Genomic DNA, 23082 nt, shown 5'->3' with positions numbered 1-23082 from the left:
CTGACAACCTTAGTTTTCTCAGATAAATGTCTTCCTGCATCTGGCATAAGCTGTTTAGTGAATGCCCTTATCCCATTCAGAATGCCATACAGCTCCCTGCGTGGAAAACCATCTTCTTCCTCATGCAGCCTAATTCTGAGAGGCACTTGCCCTTATGTGTCAGATGAATTTATCATTTTTACTGAAAACTGTCAGAGCTGGGGTGGGTTGGTGTCTGACGTAATTGGGGGCTGTAGTGCTTGGTCAGTCTGTTGGTGGCCAGCTTGCCAAGGCAGGATGCCAGCCTGCTCCAGACAGTGACCTTTCCTGCCACTCCTGTGGGGACTGCCAGTTTTTTCTAAATGCAAATGTGCACTGAAGTTCAGTGATTGTGGAACTGCAGCACAAGTTCTGTGCATACAGTAAATCTTACACCAAATCTAAGGCAAAAAGCCTACGTTACCTATATTGCCTTTACTTATTCTGGCACAAGTGCACAGCTCCAGTGCCCTGGTAGGAATTGTACAGTATCTTACAGTGGGAAGGCTGAAGTAAGGCTTTAAAAGAAGAAAGGTGAAGTACTTTTTGAGAAAAAAAGCCTGAATGTGTGCTGCACTGATTCAAAGCTCTTAATTTCATGTTTGTAAATGTCATACGTATTTGTTTGTAAATTCCAGATTGTGAGCCATGCCTTTGGTGAAAAGGAACATTGAACCACGGCATCTTTGCCGAGGAGCTCTGCCAGAGGGAATTACAAGTGAACTGGAATGTGTAACAAATAGCACCCTTGCTGCTATCATACGCCAGCTAAGCAGCTTAAGTAAGTATCTGTAACTTCCTGCAAGTATTTGATTCATGATGAAAAGCTTTGAGATGGATTGTTTTAAATAGCGAAAGTATGGTATGGGACATTACCATTTATGTATTGAAATAAAATGCTATAATAATAATTGCCTTTATGCTCTTCTATATTTTGGAGTTTATTAAAAACCCAATCCTCTCCCCACCCCCAAGAAACGAGCCAGCACTTGAGTTCTACAGGATTGAGCCAGCAAAGTCTTCTGCCTCTTGGCATCAAATGACACATTTGACTGAAATTTTAGTTTTTCGTAGTGTGCTGGTATTTCCTAAGCCTTCTCTTTTATATATATATATGTGTGCTCAATTCATATGAATGAAATTAAACACATTGAAAGGATGTCATTTGCTGAGCAGGCTGCTGTTGAGGCAGACTAACATCAGCTCTATATAGAGTAGCCTACACACCACACCTGTCAGGTGACACCACCACTAGCAATTCTAGAAGCATGACTGGAGTGTTTGCAAGATGAACAATATTTTTGATGAAAGGGATAAGAGATGTTTTTCAGACAGTCTTTAACAATCAGCAGCTGTTGTTTGTGCTGATAACGCTGCTCCTAGAAAAGAAATTACTGCTTCATCAGTTGCTTCTCTTTGTAAATGGATGTGGTTTTAAAACTGAGAATCTCTATGAAGCTCAGAGTATGGGGCCCACTGGTGTTCAGTTCATGATGATAGGAAAAAGCCTTTGCTTAGAGAAAGAGGACAAGAGACACAGCATTTCCTCTTTGCAGTAGTCAGGGATTTAGGGATTTTTCTGAGCTGGAGGTCCATCTGAATCATCCTATGTAATGAGCATTTGTAAAACTATCATCTGTGGTATTGCTTAGATCTGTTGAAATAGGGATTACACCTTTTTCTTGACCAATGACCTTTGGCAGAATGTCCCACAATGGAAGTTGACCTGTTCCTTCCTTTTGATACCTTCTCATTCTAGTGTGATGAAAAATAATGAAAGGTGCTTTCATCTTGTGCATTTCCATAATAATTTGTGGTTTTGCTAAGTCTTTATCCTGTTCTCCTGGTGATATCTTTTCCAGATTGAAGTGTCCTGGTCTGTAAGTGATCTTCTTGAATAGAAACCATTTTGTATTTCTGATCACTGTTATTTCTGCTTTGGATATGTAAGTTAGGGTATGTTGTGGGTTTTTTAAGGTGGCGTGTTGAGGACTCCAGATCGTATTCAAAACAGACTTCTATTTTATCATTGTTGCCCCAGGAATTTGTAGAATTTTGATTGTTGCTAAGCATGGAATTATTATTTTTAGATAAGCTTGCAAGTGGTCCTCTGATCACTTTCTTGAACAGCAGCTGATGATTTAATGTCTAATGTTATTTAGAGTTACTTTGTGTTTGCATTGTCATTGAGTTTCATCTTCTGTATTCTCAGACAGTTGCTTAGTCGTGCCATCCTTAAATTTCAGAAAAGTTAGAATGGCTAATCTTCTAATTATACTGAAGGAGACCTCACTTTGAATGATAAGACCTCATTTTGGTGTTGTGCTGTGGTTGTCCAAGTGCGGAAAATACACTTTTTACTTGTCTGACTTCCTAGGAATGTGTACAGCTTTCATTTATCCAGATTTGGTCTTTGGGCTAATCTGTTATGCAGTGTTATTTACATCCTCTTATGATTGTTGCTGAGGAACTGACTACTTATATTCATATCCGGCAGTTTTCCCTTAGCAGATTTCTAGGGCCATCTGAAGTCTTTGTAGACATCCCCTAAAGTTCTGTTAGTGTCAAGGTAAAGATCTGTGCAAATAAATGATGGGTCCTTAGTCTTAACAGATGAATACGTGGTATTTAACAAGTGAAATGTACCACCATTCTCAAGCACAGTCTGAAATATGCCATGTTTGCGGAGGGTTTTTTCTGCAGACAGCATTTGCTTTGCCTGTCTTTTGAGCCAACTGGGAGCAAGGAAATGATCACAGAAAAATGCTGTGCTGGAGCTGAAGTAGTATGTTGTGCTGACTGCATCAGAGCTGGTTGGTGTTCCCGCAGCTTGAGGCATGGACCAAGCAAATTCAGTTCTATCTTGCAGTCACACTGGTTTTTAATGTTGCACTGTGAGCTCAGCATGGATTTTAAAAACTGGCAGGTCTGTACTGTTGCATACAAACTTGGCTTGCTTCTGCCTCTGCTCTTTTTGGGACACGTGAACAAGTTCCTATCCAAAGGGAATGTGCTCTCAGGAGAGCTTTTTCTGTATTATGTTTTCAGATTTGGGTTCATTTCCAGCCAGCTGGCTCAGAGCACAGGCAGAGCAAGCAGCATTCTCTATGAAACTGTGCACTTTTATGTGAGGCAGAATCTTGTCTAGGGGATTGAGTGCCGCTTGGGTGGAGAGAATCTTCTGGATGGGAAGGACAGGGGGCACTTGCAGCACATACCTCTAAGTAGCATGGAGGAAATGTAATCTGTGGAGACTTGGAAGACTTTTTTTTTCCATGCTGAGAACAACATTCACCAACTCACCTCCTTGTATTTTCTTGGGTAGATTGGCCATTGATTCAGTTTCACTAGTTTTTGTGCAGGTCTGGGCACACTACATCTCTCTGTGTCACTTTCCTCTGTAGTACTGCTGATCCAGGCTGGGTTGGAAAGGTTGCTTTTTTGCCATTAAGTATATCATGCTAGAGGGACTGTGAGAAAGGAGATGGGAATCAAGACCTGGTCAGTAACAGCTTACCACTTTTGCATCTTTAAAAAAAAGGAGGGTAAAGTACGAGTCTAATGTTTCTAGTTAATGCAGTTACAAATGGGTGGGTGGAATCACTGTCTTCTGTAGTTGGAGGGAACCTTAGAAGGAAAGACTGCATAATTTCTTAGATGGGTTTTTAAATTAATGTATAGGTTGGCCACATGTTGGGCAACACCTATTGTTTTTAAATTATTGTCTTGCAGTACCAAAGTCAGCTCTCAAATTGAAAGACACATGCTTTTTTCCTGCTTGTTTCTGTTTTTTTAAAGATCTAATTTAAACCATGGCAACAGAGAAAACACTTGAAGTATTATTTTATTTCTAAAACTTACTGCATCATGTTAATCACAGCAGCATGTCCAATCCTGCTTTGCCATGCCACTGTTTTCACAGACAGGAGATTGACAGTCTGTCTTTCACATGTTCTGGGCTAGAAAGTGTTGAAAAAAAATCAAGTATTAAAAGAAGTATGCTCTCACTTTGCCTTCTGAAAGATAACTGACAAACATCTGTCTCCTTGACTTCTCTAGGGGTAATATGTTTAATCCTAGGATGTGGCAGTCCTCTCTCAGCAGGCTTATTTCAATATATTAACATAAACTAACATTTTTAAAAATTGCTTGAACCCTCAGTACTGGTGGAAGAATGTCGTAACTGCTTTATTTAGCTGAAGAGTTGAAAAGCTTATTTTTTCCATGGCTGGGAATAGCATGTTCATTTGGAGCAACTAAATCTAGTGGGGCTTATAAGTAAATTTCAACTAGCTGCTGGGAACACTTAGAGAACACTTTTAGTGTGCAGGCAGTTGAACCCTGGCACAGGTAGCCCAGAGGAGTTGTGGAGCCTCCATCCTTGCGAGTGTTCAAAACCCAGCTGGTCAGAGTCCTGTCTCATTGTACTCTGAGCTGGGAATTGGACCAGATGATTTTGAACTACAGCTGTTCTGTGGTTGTGTGTGACTTCTGTTTTGGAGGGGGAGGAGATAAGGAGCAGGTAGATAGCATACCTTTCTTTTCCACCTTCCACATATATGTGTATTAAGCAGAGCTTGCATACACTGATATATCTTAACATTTTGGGTTTTAGTTATTGGCTGATCTTACACGTAGTAATGAAGACTACTACTGGTAAAGTCCTTCATTCGGTGGCAATCACTTTTTTTTTCTTGTGATTCACAGTGTTTTCAGATGTTATTTTAGTCTATTTGTTGTTTCCTCCCCCCCCCCAGATAAGTGACCAAGAAAAGGCCAGATTGTCCTGTTGACTTCTTAAGTGTGGTCATTTTTTTACACTGAGTTATCTCCAGACGTTCACAGAATGGGATCTTAATGGAAATTTTAATTGTATTTTTACTTTTTTTTGTGAAGTATTTTTTTTGTGAAGTTGGATGTTGGACCAACTTAAATTGTCAATAATGGCTGCTTTGGAAGTCCCTGCCATTTAGGTGGTTAATGCATATTCCATATTCTTCCAACTAATAAGACAGTTTTACTTTGCCCCCTTCTCCCCTCAATTCCATTTTCACTTTTCAGACTCTCCTTGATACAGGTTGTAACAAGATGAGCTTAATTCAGAAGTAGGGTTTTGAAGTTTGTTTTTGTTTAAAAAGCATGGTTAAGTGCAGGAGGCAGGACTTTTCTTTCTACAAGGGTTTCTTGAGGGGGTTGGGCTGCAGAAATTGTAGAGGGAGACATCTTAAATGAAAATCAGCTTTTTGGTAGGCGGGACCATTAGTTCAGTGAGTGGGAGCAATGGGTTTGGGTGGAATCTGAAATTTGTAAGGGAAGTTCTGGGGCAGGTGAACTATTCAACTGGGGATCTGGAACCACTGATCTGGAGTGGATGAGAGTTGTGGAGTGGGGCACAAAGAGAGTCAAGATGTGGATGACAATGCCTAGTCCTGTGGGAGGACTGGGAGAGGAATGGCCACGCATAATGATGTGTGCATCAGAGAGGGATTTCGTTTATCATGTGGTACCTTCTGTCCACTGTAGCACTTTCAGGGAAGGGCCTGAGGCTGCAAATCTGTACTAGGCACTGGTGAGGCCACACTTTGTGTATGGTGTCCAGTTCTGGGCCCCTCAGTTCAGGAAGGACATTGAGGTACTGGAGTGGATTCAGGGAAGAACAACAAAGCTGGTTTAAGGGTCTGGAGCACAAATCTGAGGAGCAGCTGAGAGAGCTGGGGGTGTTTTGTCTGGAGAAAAAGAGGCTCGGGGGTATCTTATTTTTCTCTAAAAGTGCCTGAAAGGAGGGTGTAGGCAGGTGGGGGTTGGCCTCTTCTCCCAGGTGACAAGTGACAGGATGAGAGGACAAAGTCTTAAGCTGCTTCGGGAGAGGTTTAGGTTGAACATGAGGAAGAATTTCTTCACAGAAAATGTGATTAGAAATTGGAATGGGCTGCCCAGGAGATTATGGAGTCACCATCCCTTGGAGGTGTTTAAGGAAGGACTGGGTGTTGCACTTGGTGTCCTGGTCTAGCTGACATGATAGTGTTTGAATATAGGTTGGACTCAATGATCTCAGAGGTCTTTTCCAACCTAATTGATTCAGTGATTTGGTGATCTGCACTGCATTGTCTACTGTCACAGTGATTGAGAACATAGATCAGGTGAAAGGGAGGCTGAAAAATTTGTGCACCAAGTCCAGTGTGGCCATGGGTAAATGTGGTCAGTGGCCCCCGACCCCCTCAAATGACTCCAGAGGCAGCAGCGTTTGCAGTCAGCATTTGTAGAAGTAAGTGGGCTGCTGTTTTTATCTGTTTAATGCTGTTTTAATTTTGATGTTGGCCTGTGCTACTATGAGTTGCAAGATTTTAATTTCAAAATTTACTTCAGAAGCTTTTATTGACTGCAGTAACTTCAGACCTTTTCGTCACAGAGGTAGGTTTTACTGCTCAGTTGTCTGTCAGTTGGCACTAGCTCAACGACATAAGGATTAGAATTTGTTAGTCTCCCTGTGTTTTTAAAAAGATTGCTAACCAGGATGTCCAGAAGAATAGACTTCATGCAGAATTTATGGTATATTTTGACTTTTTTGTACAAATCTGTTATCCCAAATTTTGCTGAAGGACAAACTGCACTGTCCTTATCCTGCAGCTACTGTGTTTTATTATTCTTCATGATATTGAAGCCATTTGTCTAATGTTTTGTAAGCCACTAGCAAAGGGATTTCCTTGTCTATTTTCTTACACAGGCAAGCATGCTGAAGACATATTTGGTGAATTGTTTAATGAGGCCAACAGCTTCTACATCAGAGCAAATTCCCTCCAAGACAGAATTGATCGCCTTGCTGTCAAAGTCACCCAGCTGGATTCAACAGTGGAAGAGGGTAGGTAATTGCATGAAAGCATTGAGCCAGAAGTGATGTTGACAAGAGCACAGTATTTAATTGCACAATAACCTCTGTCTTTTCAAAGTAATCCTGTAACGATATTTCATCTTGTTGTCTCAGTAAGGCAAGCTGGGAATAATCACTTTAGCAGAGCAAGTGAAAGTATTCTTAGTCAAGAAGCCCCTGTAGTAATGGAGCCATTAAGCTGCCTTTTTCACTAGGAAAACTTTGAGTTTGTGAGTGTAATAAATCATAAATGAATAAATATAGACCTTACTGGGAGTAAGTCAGAATATTGGAAAAAGTTTGGGCTGGGTGTCCCTATCAATTTCAGAGTAGGGTAATCACAAACTACGTTAGTACATTAGTCTGTTCTGTGGTCATCAAAGATCTTATAATACTCTGTATCTAAACAAGGCACTGTGTTTGGATCAACTAGGTGAAATTCTTTAGGGGGTTCTACTCACTAGAAACTCTATTTCCTTTAAAAATATTTCCTGCTTATGAGCTTGGTCATTCACTTCATAAATACCCAGTAAAAACAAAGGCTTTAAGTAACATCGTTACATTGTTTGAAAGCACTTATTTGGGTAGATAAAGCATTTCTCTGTCTAGTTTTAAAAGCTGTTAACGTGCATCTTGGCCTTAATGCCACATGTCTGAGCCAGTTAATGCCTGTACTTCCTGTTTAGATGATTCCTGACATTTACTAAAATGTATGAGCTTTTTTTATCAGTACAGTAGTGTAATATTGACTCAGTGGTAGTTAATGCTACTTATGATATATTTAATAGTGCTATTTATATGGCTTATATAGTTCATGTGCCATTCAGATTTTTGTAGTTTATGTATTTATAGTGCCAATTTTTAGTGCCAATATTAAATTTTAGTGTTGATATTTAATAGTGTAATGGTGTAATATTTGGCCTTCCTTTTTTAGCTGGTTACTGTCTGGTAATCATTACGTGTTGTCGTTTTATGGTTTTGGAACAGATGAACTGTTAGACTATCACAGTTGCCCAGAGAAGCTGATGCAGGTGCCCTATCTCCAAAGAGACAGACCTGGTTGAGTGAAAGGTGTCCTTGTCCATTGTAGGAGGATTGGAATGAGATAATCTCTAAGATCCCCTCCAAACCAAACCACTCTTGTTTTTTTGGTACAACCTCCTGCATTTTTCTGTCTTAAGAGGCAAGAGCTATATGGGAGTGGGAGCATAAACTAACCTCCTATGGGATCACTGTTCAGCTTAGTTTTTGAGGCATATTGTGTTGGTACTATGAGCAAACTAGATGATGTTAATATATTGTACTTTTGGAAATGGCAGTTCTCGTCTTGGTTTTGCCGGTTTTGGCTCCCTTCCCCCCCCCCCTTTTTTTTTAAATGCCTCATTAATGTCTCATTAGTGTTATGCAGTAGCACCCAGCTAGTTTTCAGAGTTTGGAGGATAATTAAAAGCAATCTTTTGGAAGGGGAAACTAGTGTATGGACTGAGAATTTAATCAGTGTTTATTTTAAATTGACAGCAGTTGTTACTCTTGCATTGCTAATCATGCTTCATATTAATAAGCTGTATATACAAACTGCTGTCACCTTAGTGTCAGTAGTAAGTTTTATTAGCTGTTTCACTGTAGGAGTTGAAGTCTTTATAATAATACATTGTACTGTCAGAAATAGTATGTTTCTGGATAGCTTCGGCATTTAAGCAAAATGTCAGTTGCAAGGTTGTTTTAAAAAGCCCTTCAGATTTGATTGCATCAGTGATTTCTTATATTCTTAGCTATAGCTAATACAGTGTATATAATTTTTTTTTAATATAAAAAACTACAGTTGTAAAAACCTTTAAAAATGATTGTGGTAACGTTTTAAAAAATATGTAAGTAACTTATTCTAAAAATCTCCGGAAAAATGGTGGGGTTTTTTTGATTCTTTTGAATGTCTCCCATCAAACAAGAATGAAGCAATCCAAAAAATCTGTCTGAAATAGCTTTTACTTACAGGCAGTTTTAAATAGAAAGTACTTTTAGAAATGATGTTTTGATACATCAGATGATGTGAATGGGGGAACGACTATTAGACATTACATATTCTAGTTTTAATTTTTTGCTATTTTCAATTGCTATACATTTGCATTGTAGAAATTTTTAATTTTTTGCTGTTGTAGAAGTTACAGAAGAAAATAAGTAATTCTTGGAGTGAGAAGTAAGACCTCAGCACAGATAACAAAAATAGTTGGGCAGAGAAGTCTGAGTGGGATTTGGTGTCTATCATGACCAACAATAACAGTGTAGAATTTCATCCCTTTATCTTTTTTCAGGTCATCAGTATACTACATTTTTGGCCATTACTGTTCATTTGCCTTGTGAATTTTTTCACAGTTTGTCCTTGAGACTCAATAAATTGGATGAATGGGCAAGAAGTATTAGATGAAATATCAATGGCAATAAAAGCAGACTAAGCCAGTGCATTTTGTTTGCACAAGTCCTACAGCATACCCTCTTATAAAACACTTGGATTGAATCCAGGAGTGGTCAGTGTCATTGTTGACAACCTAGTGAAGACTTCAGCATCCTCTTCAGCTGCAGTCTAAAACCTGTATTTCAGGGTGCTTAGGGGTGGAAGATGGTATCAAGAACTTTCTGTCACTTTTAAATTGTGATTGGCCTTTAACTGGATCTTTTTTAACAATGATTGCTGTATTTAATGAAAACTTATTAAGAATGAAAGAAAGCCTTGATAAAAGTGACAGGAACAATTAAAACCAACTTCAGCCTTTCATTTGAAAAGAAAGAATGAAAAGCCTGGTGTCATTTTCCCCAGAGCTGTGTATGTGAAAAGATGAAATGAAAGTATGAGAGTGCAAATATTTCTCTCTGTAGAGACATAAGCAAAACATAAGAGCAAGGAGTGTTTAGTTATATGGGAAGACATAGGAGTTGAAGGAGAGGAAAATAAGAGGAACTCTGTCTCTCACAGGAGGTTGTTGCAGCTGTAATTTAATTATATTTAGAATGGGCTGGAATATGAGTATAGATAGCCTGTACAATTATAAAACACACGGTATCAAAGGAATACCAGACCCTGTGTTTCAGTCTTGAAGCCAGTCTTTCCGCTGTTAGAACTCCAGAATAAACCTTATAAAAAGGGGAAATGGTTGGACATCTGCATGTGATAGCATTCTTGCATCATTTTCCAAGATACAGTCCATGGTCCCATTATTTTAAGTGAGGTTCTGGACCAAGTGAGACTTAAATCTGTTTTATTACAGGAATTCTTGCATGCCTTTGTGCCTGGTTATCAGGATTATCCATTAAGGGAAAACCTGTCTTTGTGTTAACTTGCTGAAAATATTTCAAATAATTAGTGAAAAAAGGATGTTGTATATTCACTTTAATTCCTTTCAGACCTATGGTAAATGTATTTCTGTTGTAACAGTGTCCTTACAGGACATCAACATGAAAAAAGCATTCAAGAGCTCAACAGTTCAAGACCAGCAGGTAGTTTCAAAGAACAGCATTCCGAACCCGGTGGCTGATATTTATAATCAAAGTGACAAACCACCACCTCTGAATATTCTTTCACCTTATAGGTAAGGAAATATTGATTGTTTACCTTATTCTTTACCCTGTATTTCCTAATTGGATGCAGAGAATAATTACAGCAGAGGGGAAAAGCTCTATTGATTATTGAGATTTGATTTTTCAAGATTGATAAAACTCAATCTGCAATAAATAATTTATTTCTTTTTTAAGAATGGCACAGCACAGCATTTGCAGTGTATTTTATTTTTAAGAATGAGAATTTTTAACTGGAAGGTAAATGTGTAGGATTTATGACCAAGGGATGTAGTTTTGCTGCTGCTACAGACAGTGGTGGTATTTGTTTATGGACCTCCAGTTAGTAAGGGCTGTTGTTGTTTAGATTCAGGCTTGGATGATCATCAAAGGTAAGTTTTCTGGATTTAAAAGATAATAGTTCATGTATTTTTAGTTTTTCTTCTGCTGCTTTTCCAGGGATGATAAGAAAGATGGATTGAAGTTCTATACCGATCCTTCCTATTTTTTTGATCTTTGGAAAGAAAAGATGTTACAGGATACTGAAGATAAGCGAAAAGAAAAGAGGAGACAGAAGGTAAAAGCCGAAACATAATAGCACATTTGTGCATTACAATTTGTGCAGTTGTCCAGGCATAAAAGTTTCCAGGTCATACTTAGTTTGTGTGCATGGAAAGATTGTTCCTCTTGTGTGGCTGTAGATTCAGTACATACCATTTTTATAGCTTATCCTGTCTGTTTTAAGAAGGCAGCAAATTGAATTTTAGGAGTGTTGTGGTTATCTTCCAAGATGCTGTTTTGAATCCTTTGCCAATAGCTGTTTATTGGTACCCAGAAAAATGGCCCTGTTATGCTCCAGAAAAAGACACTGTAATGAGAGAGGAGTTGAAATTAGAGTTTTTTCCATTCCAGTGTCCCATTCTTTCCATTCTGATTTTAAAGGAAAAAATACAGATGCCTTTATAAGAATTTAGGAAATCACTTGAGCATTTATTCATTCCTCTAGAACAATTTCTACAAAACTTTTATATATATATATATATATATATATATATATATATATATATATATATATATAAAAGTTACATTTAGACTTCAGCTTAGGCAACACATGTTGCTTATTTCCATCCATGGTATATTTTCCGTAGATTTTAATTGTCTTCTTACAGTCTACAAATGCAGATATGCTTAATTCTGATCATGTAGTATTATAGCCATACATCACAGAAATACCCCTTGATAAATTCTAGCTGAAGTACTATTTGATTTGATTAAATATATGCCAAGTCCAGCTAAGAAGAAAGCAGCATAGAATTGAGTCTGTGTGGATAAAGTTCACTTTGTGATGGAAAGAAATCTCAGGTTTAGCTTTCCAGAAGATAGTTTTCAAGCATCTCATGATCTGTGTCCTTTGGAGACCAGGATGGTTTGGGTGAGGTGTGTCCCAGGCACACTTTGTTCCACAGGTTGCTGAACCAACCAAATGTCCTTTTATTCTTGTCCTTCTGGTAGCAATGATCAGGAATGAATCCAGAGCATTTATTGACAATTTGATATCTGCACTTAAATTTCCAATCTATTATTTTGATAATTTGCCTTAAGTGCTCACGCTGTTGCAGCAGGAGGTTTATGAACTGTCTGATTTTCTTCCCTCAAATATGCTTTTTGTTTCTGTATACAGTTTAATTGGAAATATCTGACTGACTTCCTCTCATTTGGTTCTTTCAGGCAAACTTTTTTCTGAAGAAAAATGTAATTTTAATTCTTTAAGTTTAAAATCTGTGTAGTCTATTTTTTTACTTTCTGTATATCAGTGTCTGAGAGTTCAGCGTAGTTTTGACTTGGTACGAACCAGTAGTATTCTAAATTGAATGGCTGTAGGTAGGGCAGTTGTGATTAAACAAAAGATGAACTGTTCTAATTTGCTCTTTATTGGCTGTCTTTTTATCTGAGAATAATTAGCTATTCAAACAAGTAAAAATTCTAATATTGGAAAGCTTATATTTCAGAAATAATTCTTGATGACTTGTGTTTTGATAGGATTTTATAAATTTGTGGTCAGGAAAATACTCTAGGCTCGTGCTGCCAGTTTTCTGAAAGTATTGCAAATACTTGGTGAAACTGCTTTTATTACTTAATTCTTTATTAAGATGCTTGAAATATCGTTTGCTAATTCTTGATGCAAATATCAAACTTACAATTAACTCAACCCTGTTTGAAGGCTCTAATATGTTTTGTGTTTGCTGAAATAATTTCCTGCCAACATGAATGACTGTTTTCTGGCTTAATCTACAGCACCCACTTGTCTGCCACAGCTTCTATTACAGCTAGCTAAAAAAAAAGTAACTCCTCTTAATATTGCTTTAATTTTCTGAGAAATATTTCCAGCTGTAGTTAGCTAGAAAGGTTTCAGCTCCCCTACAACTCTGTCTCTTTGCCCTGGTTCATAAAGCTAGAGCTGTCACCATTGTCAAGGGAAAGAAACTCCTACTGAAACAACTTAAAACTACTCTTAGAGGTACATGTAGCTTTGTCAGCTGCTAGTAATAGGGCTGCCCCGCTGTTTTGCAAGACATTTAATGTTTTTGAGATGTATTGATATAATATTTAATCAAAATATCGCTACCAGTAGGGTTTAGTACTGCTTGAGTAAAAAGGATTCAAGTGTATTTATTCATTAGCATGCTTACAGATGCTGATCTGGAACAACCTGTCCAGCTGAAATTTTATCCAATTAAAACCAGCTAAGCTTTGTGCTTATTTTTTGTTGTTTATACATCCACATGTATAATAATTTTTTAAACTTTTTAACCTTTTAAAAACTTTTTATAAACTTTTGTTTTTCATAAAAGAAAGCTGATCTCTTTAAAACTAAACTTCTAAATAATAAGCAGTAACTGTAAGCAGTCATGTAAGCACTCATGATTGTACAGGAATTGTATCAAAATTATTGTCTTCCCAGTAGCATCATATATTGGTCAAAAGGCGAATATTTATTTTACTTAGAATCTTGCAAGCAATATATAGCTGTGACCCCCAGATGACAAAATTGTTGTTCCGAAGGAAGACAAAATGAAGTGTTTTCAGAGAAAATGCTTACTTGAGCTTTCTTCTGAAATATAACATGACTCAAGAATGAGGATAAAAATTTAAAAAAACCAAAAATATTTCCAGCAAATAATTGAAAAGGACAGATGAAAAGCTTTTAACAAGTATATATTTAACCATGGCAATTAGCAAAACTATATATATTTAAAATAAAGCATGACTAAATCTGTGTCCTTTCTGTTCCAAATCCTCTGTTGGCAGAATTTGATGTGAAAAGTGGTTATCAAACCTAAAAAGGTTGTGATTCTAAAAAGTTTGTGAAGGAAAAATATTGTGGGAGAACTGATTAAGAACCAAGATGATCATTGTTATTAAACATAAATCAGACCAAAAATCTCTTTACTGTAGAAATGAGCAAGAGTTGTCAAAACATTTGAGTGTTGAGCTTCAATAAGTCTTTTCTGACATTCTAAATGTTAGAAGGGTCAGCAGGTCCCTCATGCAAATATGCATGAACGAGTAAAAGATCCAAAACAAGGAGAAGGAAGCAGTTTGTTAGTTTTTGGTTAGATATGTAATGCCAAACACATTTTTTCAGAATTATTTACTCAGTGCTGTTTGACAGTTGGAGTAAAAAACCTGTGTTCATCTGTGATGAACTTTTTGTTGAGCTGACTTTCCAACTATTATCCCTTATTTTATGGGTCTAGATTCCCCAGTAAAAGGTTTGCCAACCAGAATTTGACCAAGCTCTTCTCTCAGTACAATTCACAGACTGCATTCTCAGAATAGCAATATGATTCTTTTCTGAGAAACTATTTTTCTAGCAGCCAAAAGCCTAACACCAACCTACTAATAGATCAGATATCTATTCTAAGGTGTAGGATCTAGAGCTGATTGAAAAAAAACCCTATGCTCTCATGAATACTGGGAAAAGGAGTAGCAGACCCTTCTCAAGCAGACCCTTGCTCTGAATTGAGCAATCTTGTTCATTTTTTGTGCAGAAGCACCAGTATGAGTTTTATATTCATACTGCGTAGTCAGAAGTAGGTGAGTACAACATTTCCAAGGTGTGAAAGCATTGGGTCTCAATATTAGGAGATCTTGCTAACAGTAAGGTAAAGATAAATAGCTATGATAAACACTGACATTGGTTGAGTCTGATGTTGTATTTATTGAAAGATAAAAGCAGCCAAGTTTGTCATAAACCTATCAAGCTGCGATATACTGCTGGCCTGAGTATTGCTGACTCACTGCAGAGAGAATTAGTATAATTCATTTTTATATGAATGATGAGGAGAAACTAGGAGGAATTTCAGGAGGTAATTAGATCTAAGAAGGGAGAGGAAGTTAAACAAAAAAAAATTCACATAGACTGTGGAATAGGAAAGTGAAATAGAAAGTCCAATTTCTTCTTACTTCCCCTGGCCCGGTTGATTGTGACCATAATGAATAACCAGAATAGCCCTGAGCTTATTTTACATTCTCAGAAGTTTGATTTTCAGGAGATGAAAATTCCAAGTGCTTCATGGTGGTGTAAATAAAAGGCATGACCTCAGAAGAAGTTAAACTTTCTGGCTTTTAAAATTGGTCCCGTTTCTGTATTAGGAAAACCAGGAGATTAGCATCACAGTAGCACATGCATCCTTACAGAAGAAAGGCAGATCAAAAGTCCTGCTACTAATGAGGTTCATAGTGTATGGAAATATTCTTATTTTAGTGCAGAGAAATTTTATGAAGACTTGGTTTCATCTGTAAATCTGGTCTTATTTTCATGCACTCTAACTGCATTTTAACCAGCTTTTTCCTTTCCTTTTTTCTCTCTCTTTGCATGCTTTATTTCTTTTGTTTGGACATTAGGAGCAAAAGCGTATAGATGGCACCACCCGTGAGGTGAAAAAGGTTAGAAAAGCCAGGAACAGACGCCAGGAGTGGAATATGATGGCATATGACAAAGAGCTTAGACCTGACAACAGGTTGTCTCAAAGTGTGTACCATGGAGCATCTTCCGAGGGATCACTGTCCCCAGATACTAGGTCTGTTTACAGCAAAGTTGTTTGTTATACCACAGTTGTATGTTCAGCAATGCTGAGTAGAATTAGGTGTTTTTACAGGATGGGAATAGTTAGACAAAACATACAATGCATGTTTAAAACATTCTTTTCAAATTTAGTTTTAAAAATAAATGACATAACAGATTCTGTAATGATTTTTTTCTTCCTCAGCTTCACATGAGCATTTTGTCATCTTAATGATATTGCAGAGAATGAAGTGTTTGCTGCATGCTTTGTATTTCATCTTCAGTAGCTGTAGTTGCAAATCATTTAAGCCTCTACTAGATAATGTCAGTAGCTCTTCCTTAGTGTCTAGTCTGTTGTTTGGTGCCCTGCTGGTAGCTTAATAAATATTTTTCTGTGATCTACTCAGTTGAGAATACTTTTGCCTGTAAGGAATATTTCAGTGAGAGAACAGTTCAGCTTTTTGATGTTATATTAGTCTAAAAACCAAGCCACAAAACCAGATGAGATGTTACTGCTTGAAATAACAAAAAATCTCTTCTGCTGTGTATCTCTAAGCATTCATCTTCATTGACTGAGATTCCCTTTGAGCTCAGTGGGTGTAACCTGATGTGCATTGAAGTCTTCGTTTTTGCACTAAGCTGGTCTCACCAGAGGATTTTCCCACTTATTTTATTTCCTTTGTCTATTGTGATTAAGTGCTAGCAATAAGCATAGAAATAAATAGGGTTCACTGGAAAAAGTGTTTAAATTGTTGAATGGCTAGGTTGAGGAAGCAGCTACCACTGCAAGATGTGGAATGAAAGCTTTAGTGCACTGTAGAGTGGAGATTAAAAGATAAAAGTCTGCTCAGAACTTCGCAATGTTGTGGTCTTTGTGAAAAGTAATGAACTTGTAATTGAAACATAGTCTTTGATATTGCTATTCATCTTTCAATAATGTATTTAGACTCCCTCACTGTCTAAAAACTGTTGTTTTTTTAGTTTTATTTTACAGTTTCTAATGCAAAACTTTGACTCCTGTTAGTCTTAATGAAACACTGCAGACTGACAAAGCTTTACACAGGTTGATCTAGCAAAAGCTGTGGATTTTTTCATCAGGAGTTCTGTTTCACACTTTTTGAGTATTTTTTTTTCAGATTTAACACCTTGCTTTCAGGATTCCTGAGTTTAAATTATCGTATTGAAGTGATTTATCTCCCAGCAATGTCAACATGTATTTGGCTGTTTACAGTCTGTGGGATTTTTCTAAGCAGAAATTGTAGGATGCATCTGTGTTGGATTTTGATGTTGTTTGTGTGACAGATACCTTGTACTTACACATGCCTTTTATATTTTATAAATTATGGAGTATCTTACATTTGAGTGAATCAAATATCTCAGATTTTGTCCTGAAATCTGTTTTACGTCCATGAAGCATTAATTCTGAGAAAGGTGGTGAGGTGGAGAGAGGGCTTTCTATTTTTTCACCTTGGAGTAGTCTTAAGCTGTAAGAAACCCATACGTATAGAAATATGTACTGGTTTGAGAGACATTTTCATACTGCCAGCTACTGCATGAGCAGTGTTCTTTGGTCAGATCCCAAATAAGTGTATTCGGTTATATTGTCTTTTTTCCCCTACTGCTAAAGTAAAAAAAAAAAAAAAAAAAGTCATATATCTTCTCATTTTGCTACTTGTAAGACTTAAGCATTAAATGTTGACATCCCGGTGTTTGGACTGTGGCAATTTACAATGTATTTGTTATACTTATTGTACTTTAGAGAGAGAAACACAAGCTGAATCCAAACAGAAACCAGCAAATTAATGTGAGAAAAGTAAGAACAAGAAAAGAAGAGTGGGAGAGAAGGAAAATGGGCATTGAGTTCATGGGTGACGCAAAGAAAATGGAACAGGCAGGAAGCATGAAAGAGGACAAAATGCCCAAAGGGTTTGTTATTTTGTTTTGCTCAAAGCCCTGGCTTTTTGTTGCTTACCTTGCTTCCAGTCTCACAGATAAGTGCATCACTTCACTGTGTTCACTAAAAGCCAGGCTGCACCATTGTTCATTACTAAAACAAGTCTTCACAGTAATGGGATGAAAAGATCCTTTTGCTCCCTCTCTTGGGCTTATTTGACAGAACATCCTAGACTTTGTATCTTTATGAACTCTCTGCTCAACTAATACTTACATTTCCCAGTTTCTTTAAGCTTTTCCAACAAAATTAATTGTGCAAACAAAATAAAAAGCATTTTCTACCTTTCAAAATTGGTTTTCTCTGCATTGGTAAAATATGTTCTTCTGCATAATTGCAAGTGCTTGTAGTATTGCTTTTCTTTTTCTGCTGCCACTGTTAACTTGAGGCAGGCTGGTAAGTATTGCCATTTCAAACAATGGACTGTCAAAATCATTGACAAAAACCATAAGCTTCATTATGGCTACTAAAATTCTTGTGCTTTCTGTGGACTTAAAAGGGAGTGATAACTGATAAATCGGGGAATCCTCTTGCAAGACAAGTAATGCTGATTGTATTCTTTTTTGCTTGTTTTGTCAGTTATTTAGGTAATGCCCTGTTACACTCACATAATCTGTTCTTCTGCATCAATTTACTTTAATTTTAGGTCCCACGCATCCGATGTTACAGATTATTCTTATCCTGCTACTCCGAATCATTCCCTCCATCAGCAGATAGCAATGCCTTCCTATGGAGCAGGAGATGGTCCACAGTACATGGCAGCATCCCAAAGCCACGAGCATGAATACAGACCACCCTCCACCACTGTACGACACGCCACTTTAAACAGACCTCAGCAACCACCTCCACCTCCACCCCAGCCTTCAGATGGCCAGCACAGCTCAGTACCTGTGGTACCAGCAGAATATGGGTAAGTCTGATTTATTCTAGTGGATTCTTGGCAAAACCAGAGGAATGCATGATTTTAGTAACCGTTGTAATGTGTAATGCATCAAAGAAAAAGACCCCAAATACATTAGTTACCTCCTTGGGGAGGACAGAAGAAAATTGGTATAATTCCTATGTATGAACTGAATTTAAGTGAAGAAATAGTGACAGCAGAAATAACCAGGTTTGTTTTAAATGAAGTGTGTATTGGTGAAGTCAGTATGATTGTAAAGTATTAAGGGTGCCTAATACAATATTGAAGAAGGGATTATTTTCCTCTAAAGTGGAAAGTAGTTACAGGATAATTTGGATAAGATTTTAAACTTCAGGAAATATGCAGAAAGAGTATGGTTGATTGTGATTAATCTGGCAGTGTTTGCTGCATCCCTGAAAAGCCTTTTTAGAGAAGCTTGCGATGGAACTGGATGGGGCCTCTTCAGAAACAAATTCCATACTGCCACAGGAGGAATGCCACTTTTTAATTCAAGACAGAGATTTATCAAATGCCTGTGTAGATATTTTGCCTGAATGCATTCTGAAGGAAGGCTTGCTCCAGAGTTCTGGTTCTCCTGTAGCAAGAAAACATCTGTTTTCTAATAACTCTGTGTCTGTTCTTTTGTGTAAATAGCTTAAACTTTCAAGTTGTAACCCCAGGAAAGTTATAGTCATTCTTGCCTGTGTTGTTTTTTACTATGCAAGCCGAGGTTTGTCATCCTTGCTTGATGCATCCTGGGATAGCCTTTGTCTGATTCATGGCTATTGTGCTGCAAATGACTCAGTTAGGAAGGACTGCTCCAGCCTGCCCTTTCTCTGTTGTTTCCAGTGTATAAGACATCACTGTGCTTAATCCTCAGGTCCATGACAATTTTTGGGGTGTTGCAGTTGTCATACACTGGCACGTTGTCACTCAATGTCATCAGTCACTTTGCTTCAACTCCTGTCTCTTGTATCTAGTTCTTTATCTACTTCATAACTCTTATAAAATCTCTTTTTTTTTCTGATTAAGATTTCTTTCAATGACATTTTAACAAAGAAATGAGCTCTTCCCTTTGCCTCCTGTTTATAGAATCGATCAAATGTATCAATTTAATAAATGGTATTCAAACTGATAAATATGACTGAAGAAGCACATGAGAAATATTTACCTTTGGGTAAATCTTTCCTTTCATACTTTCCATTGTTCTCTATGTCTGTGTCCTCTGTTACCTCTTGACCTTCTATGGAATTGAAGGGTGTAGTCTGCAGTTTTCTTGGTCCCTTCTTCTTCAAAGACTTTGCACTTTGCAGTCCCACAGAGCAGATGTTTAATAAGAAATGTAGCTTCATACTTAACTGGGCAGGAGAATTAAGATAAAGAGGCTTATTTTGTAGAGTGCTGAAAGGACTTTGCTTTTAACTTCAATATTTGTCTTAAATCTCAATATATTAGTAATATTTGACAATTCTTGCATGTATAATCACTTGGATAATTAGGTCACCAGTTTAAATTGCTTTTGATTTTTATTTTACCTGAGGTTGGATAAGTGCAGTTTAAGGGGCGATCATTTTGGAAGTTCTAACTTTGAATGCATTAAATGTTTTTGTTCTGTTTTATATAGGATGCTCCCAGCTCAGATGGTGGATTATTACAATCCTACAGGTCCTCCCCCTCCTCCTCCCCCTCCTATGATTCCTTCAGCACAAACTGCATTTGTTAGTCCTCTTCAGCTTCCTGTGCCACCTTCCCATTCCGGACTGGTGACTGGCTCTACATATGCAGCTACTCATCCTCCTCCTTCTGGTGGGCTTATTGTCACTGCTCCTCCTCCTCCCGGCCCACCTCCTCCCCCTCCAGGCCCTCCTGCTGCAGGTGCATCCCTCTCTTCCTCCCCCATGCACGCTCCTTCGGCGTCGGAGGCGAAGCAGGCACCGATGAGCGATGCACGGAGCGATCTGCTGGCTGCCATCAGGATGGGTAAGTGCACACTGGTTTTAGGTATTCCTGTTTTTCAGCGAGAGTACTGTATTTTCCACTGAAATAAGTTTATGGCTTCTTTTCCCAGCTGGGAAGATTTCATTAACCACAGGTACCACACACCTGTTCCAACATGTCAGCCATGAGGTTGGATCATTTTCTAGCTCCTAAAGCTGCTCAGCTTTGTCAAGCGTGTTCTAGTGTTTGTGTGGACGTAATCTAACGAACACAGCACTTGTGTTCATTATGCAAAGTGCCAGTACATGTACATGGATTTTTGTTTCTGTTCAGAAGAACTGAATTACCCAGCACCAGGCTTTGGCCCACTGATTTTTTTTAATCAATGACTTGCAGCTCTTCCTGACCTCTCTTATGGAGCTTTATGGAGCTCTAGGTCTAACAGTATTTCCAAATACGGTTTTGAAAACTTCCATCTTTAGGTCAGTATGACCTGTACAGTCTTGAATATTTAGCTTCAACATATTGTTGACAATTTTAGAAGTCCAGAAGCATTCAGTCTCTTAGAATTATTTCCAATCTGTTTTTTTTGTCTTTCCCTCTTCCTTGCTCAAGGAGGCTTTCTTCTCTCAATGCTTGCTTTCTTTTTTCCCCTCCTTCTTCCTGAGTATTTTCTAAGGATACAACAAACTCACCAATAACAGTGTCAAATACGAAATCTCTTGCCTGGAAAGCTTTGCCTGAGAGTGATTGTCTCTGCAGGAATTCAGCTGAAGAAGGTGCAGGAGCAGCGTGAGCAGGAGGCGAAGCGCGAGCCCGTTGGCAATGACGTGGCCACCATCCTGTCGAGGCGCATCGCCGTGGAGTACAGCGATTCCGACGACGACTCCGAGTTTGATGAGAACGACTGGTCAGATTGAATGTGGCCCAAGCCTGCTGGCAACTGCATTAAATACTTGGCTTCAGTGATTGCTTTGTTAGCGAGATGTAAAGCAGGACGTTGACATGTATTAAGGCTAGTGAGGGAAGTGCTAAAATTGAATTGGTATTATTCAGAATGCTGTAGCTTAGCAACTCTGGTAATGATGATGTGATTATGCTTATGCAGATCAGAAACTTGTCTTACTTTCAGTATTTACTGCATAATACTTAAGTGCCACTAAATGTAGCAACTCTTGTGCTGCGTGCAAAATATGATGCAGTTGTTGCACTGTTACAGAACCAGCATTTTATTTTACTTTCCTGTTCTTGAAGGGATAAAATATATTTTTTTGACTTTACATCTTATTCTTTTAATTATGTAAGTAACTTAGATACTTGTGAATTGGTCTGGTTGTTAGTCTTTGAGGGCAGCTAACTGTACGGCTGAGTGAAGTGTTAAGTTCCATAAATGTGACTTTTAGCTTTTTTTATTAAGTACTAATTATGCCCACTTAGTCTATTTTTAACCACTTCTGGGCTTAAGTTTTTATGCATACAGAATTGATTTTATACTATCTTCCTTTTTATCTTAAAAAATGTAGCAGATGATGAAATATGTACTTTAAAGAATGACCCCACATGATCCAAAAAGAACATTTGGTGAGTAGACAGATATGTCTGTAACAGTACCAGCTCTAAGTTGCTGGCTGCTTGTTGGGAAGTGTTGGGAGGGTCTCTGCTGGGTAGCAGATGCATGTCCGTGTTATAAATGAAAATGAAAATACCTGTAGAGCTTTTCAGTCTTACAGTAAGATCAACTGGATGCAGGATAGACCTGATGGAAACCCTGTGGCTGTTGCAGTGCAGGAATACTACTGCTATTGCTAAAGATTGGAAGAGTCTGGATCTAGCAATCAGATCTATTTCACAAGTATTAAACTTTATGCCTGTAGGTATAAATGTGTGTAAATAAGTTCTGTTGTTGTTGATTTGTACATGTGTAGTTGTGTAGCACATTGACTCAGAACTCTTACTTTGAATGTATTTCTTTCCCAGTACATCCCACGGATAAAACAAGGGCAGTTAGAGCAGTTTTGTTGGCTATTGATGTACTATGCCATATATACATATACACTCACTTTCTTGGTCCTTTCCTAGGCACAGTTGTTGCCATAAAGCCTGCTTTGACTGTCTCTGTTTTCCTTCTTTTCCATTTTTTTATCAGCCGTATGGTATTAAAATGGTTTGTTTTGTTTTGGGTTTTTGGTTTTTTTTTCTGGACCAAGAGTCAGGCTGCTGCTCTGCCTAATGAGGCTTTTAAATTTTATTCATAGCAGGGGAAGATTTCTTTCCTTACCAGATTACAGTTTTAATCTTTGTAACAGAAGTCTCTGTAATTCCAAGTCTAACATTTGGTAAACCTCCTTTGTTCTGTGAGGCACCCCCATCTGTTCTTCAAAGAAGTATGTAAAATAAAAAGAGAAATGGAAGGTGATTATCTAACCTGTGTTTACACCATTAACAGTTTTAGTCCTGAGAATGTAACAGTCTAACACAATGTTTGCATGCAAACTGTTGGCTACTGCATTGCTGTTTAATCTGCATATGATTTTGCAATCCGTGGTGGCTGCCTTTATGGTAGAGGGATAACATGCTGCCTCAGGGCTGGTGTTAAAATTTATCACACAAAGTATGACCAATCTCTGCATAGTGGTGAGCAACCACAGCTCTGGATAACCAGGGACAGCTGAAGGTACTTGCTGATCTCTGTCCCAGTTGGAGCTGGTTTTGTCTTTGCCTTAAAATGCAGAGCTGAAGTGTGCTTTATTTTGTGTCCTGGAGTCTGAGGTCTGTGTGTCCAGGGAGGACAG

General features: G+C 38.0%; 1 protein-coding gene across 2 annotated transcripts; it reads left to right on the top strand.

Moving 5' to 3' along the window:
* Positions 1-666: 666 nt before the first annotated feature.
* Positions 667-21210, top strand: WASF3 (WASP family member 3; the record flags this gene model as incomplete). Of its 2 annotated transcripts, none has more annotated exons than XM_084226921.1 (8): positions 667-799; positions 6743-6877; positions 10314-10467; positions 10892-11009; positions 17260-17426; positions 18098-18361; positions 19977-20332; positions 21053-21210. In XM_084226921.1, the coding sequence occupies 8 exons, from the start codon at positions 667-669 to the stop codon at positions 21208-21210; spliced, it is 1485 nt and encodes a 494-aa protein (XP_084083047.1). The 2 variants fall into 2 exon arrangements, with proteins under 2 accessions (XP_084083047.1, XP_084083048.1); XM_084226922.1 differs by lacking the exon at positions 17260-17426 and adding an exon at positions 15341-15516.
* Positions 21211-23082: the final 1872 nt, after the last annotated feature.

Source organism: Fringilla coelebs, assembly GCF_963513975.1.
Source record: "Fringilla coelebs genome assembly, chromosome: 2".
NCBI lineage: Eukaryota > Metazoa > Chordata > Aves > Passeriformes > Fringillidae > Fringilla > Fringilla coelebs.
Note: the sequence above shows the minus strand (reverse complement) of the source record. Positions and strands in the feature narration are given on the sequence as shown.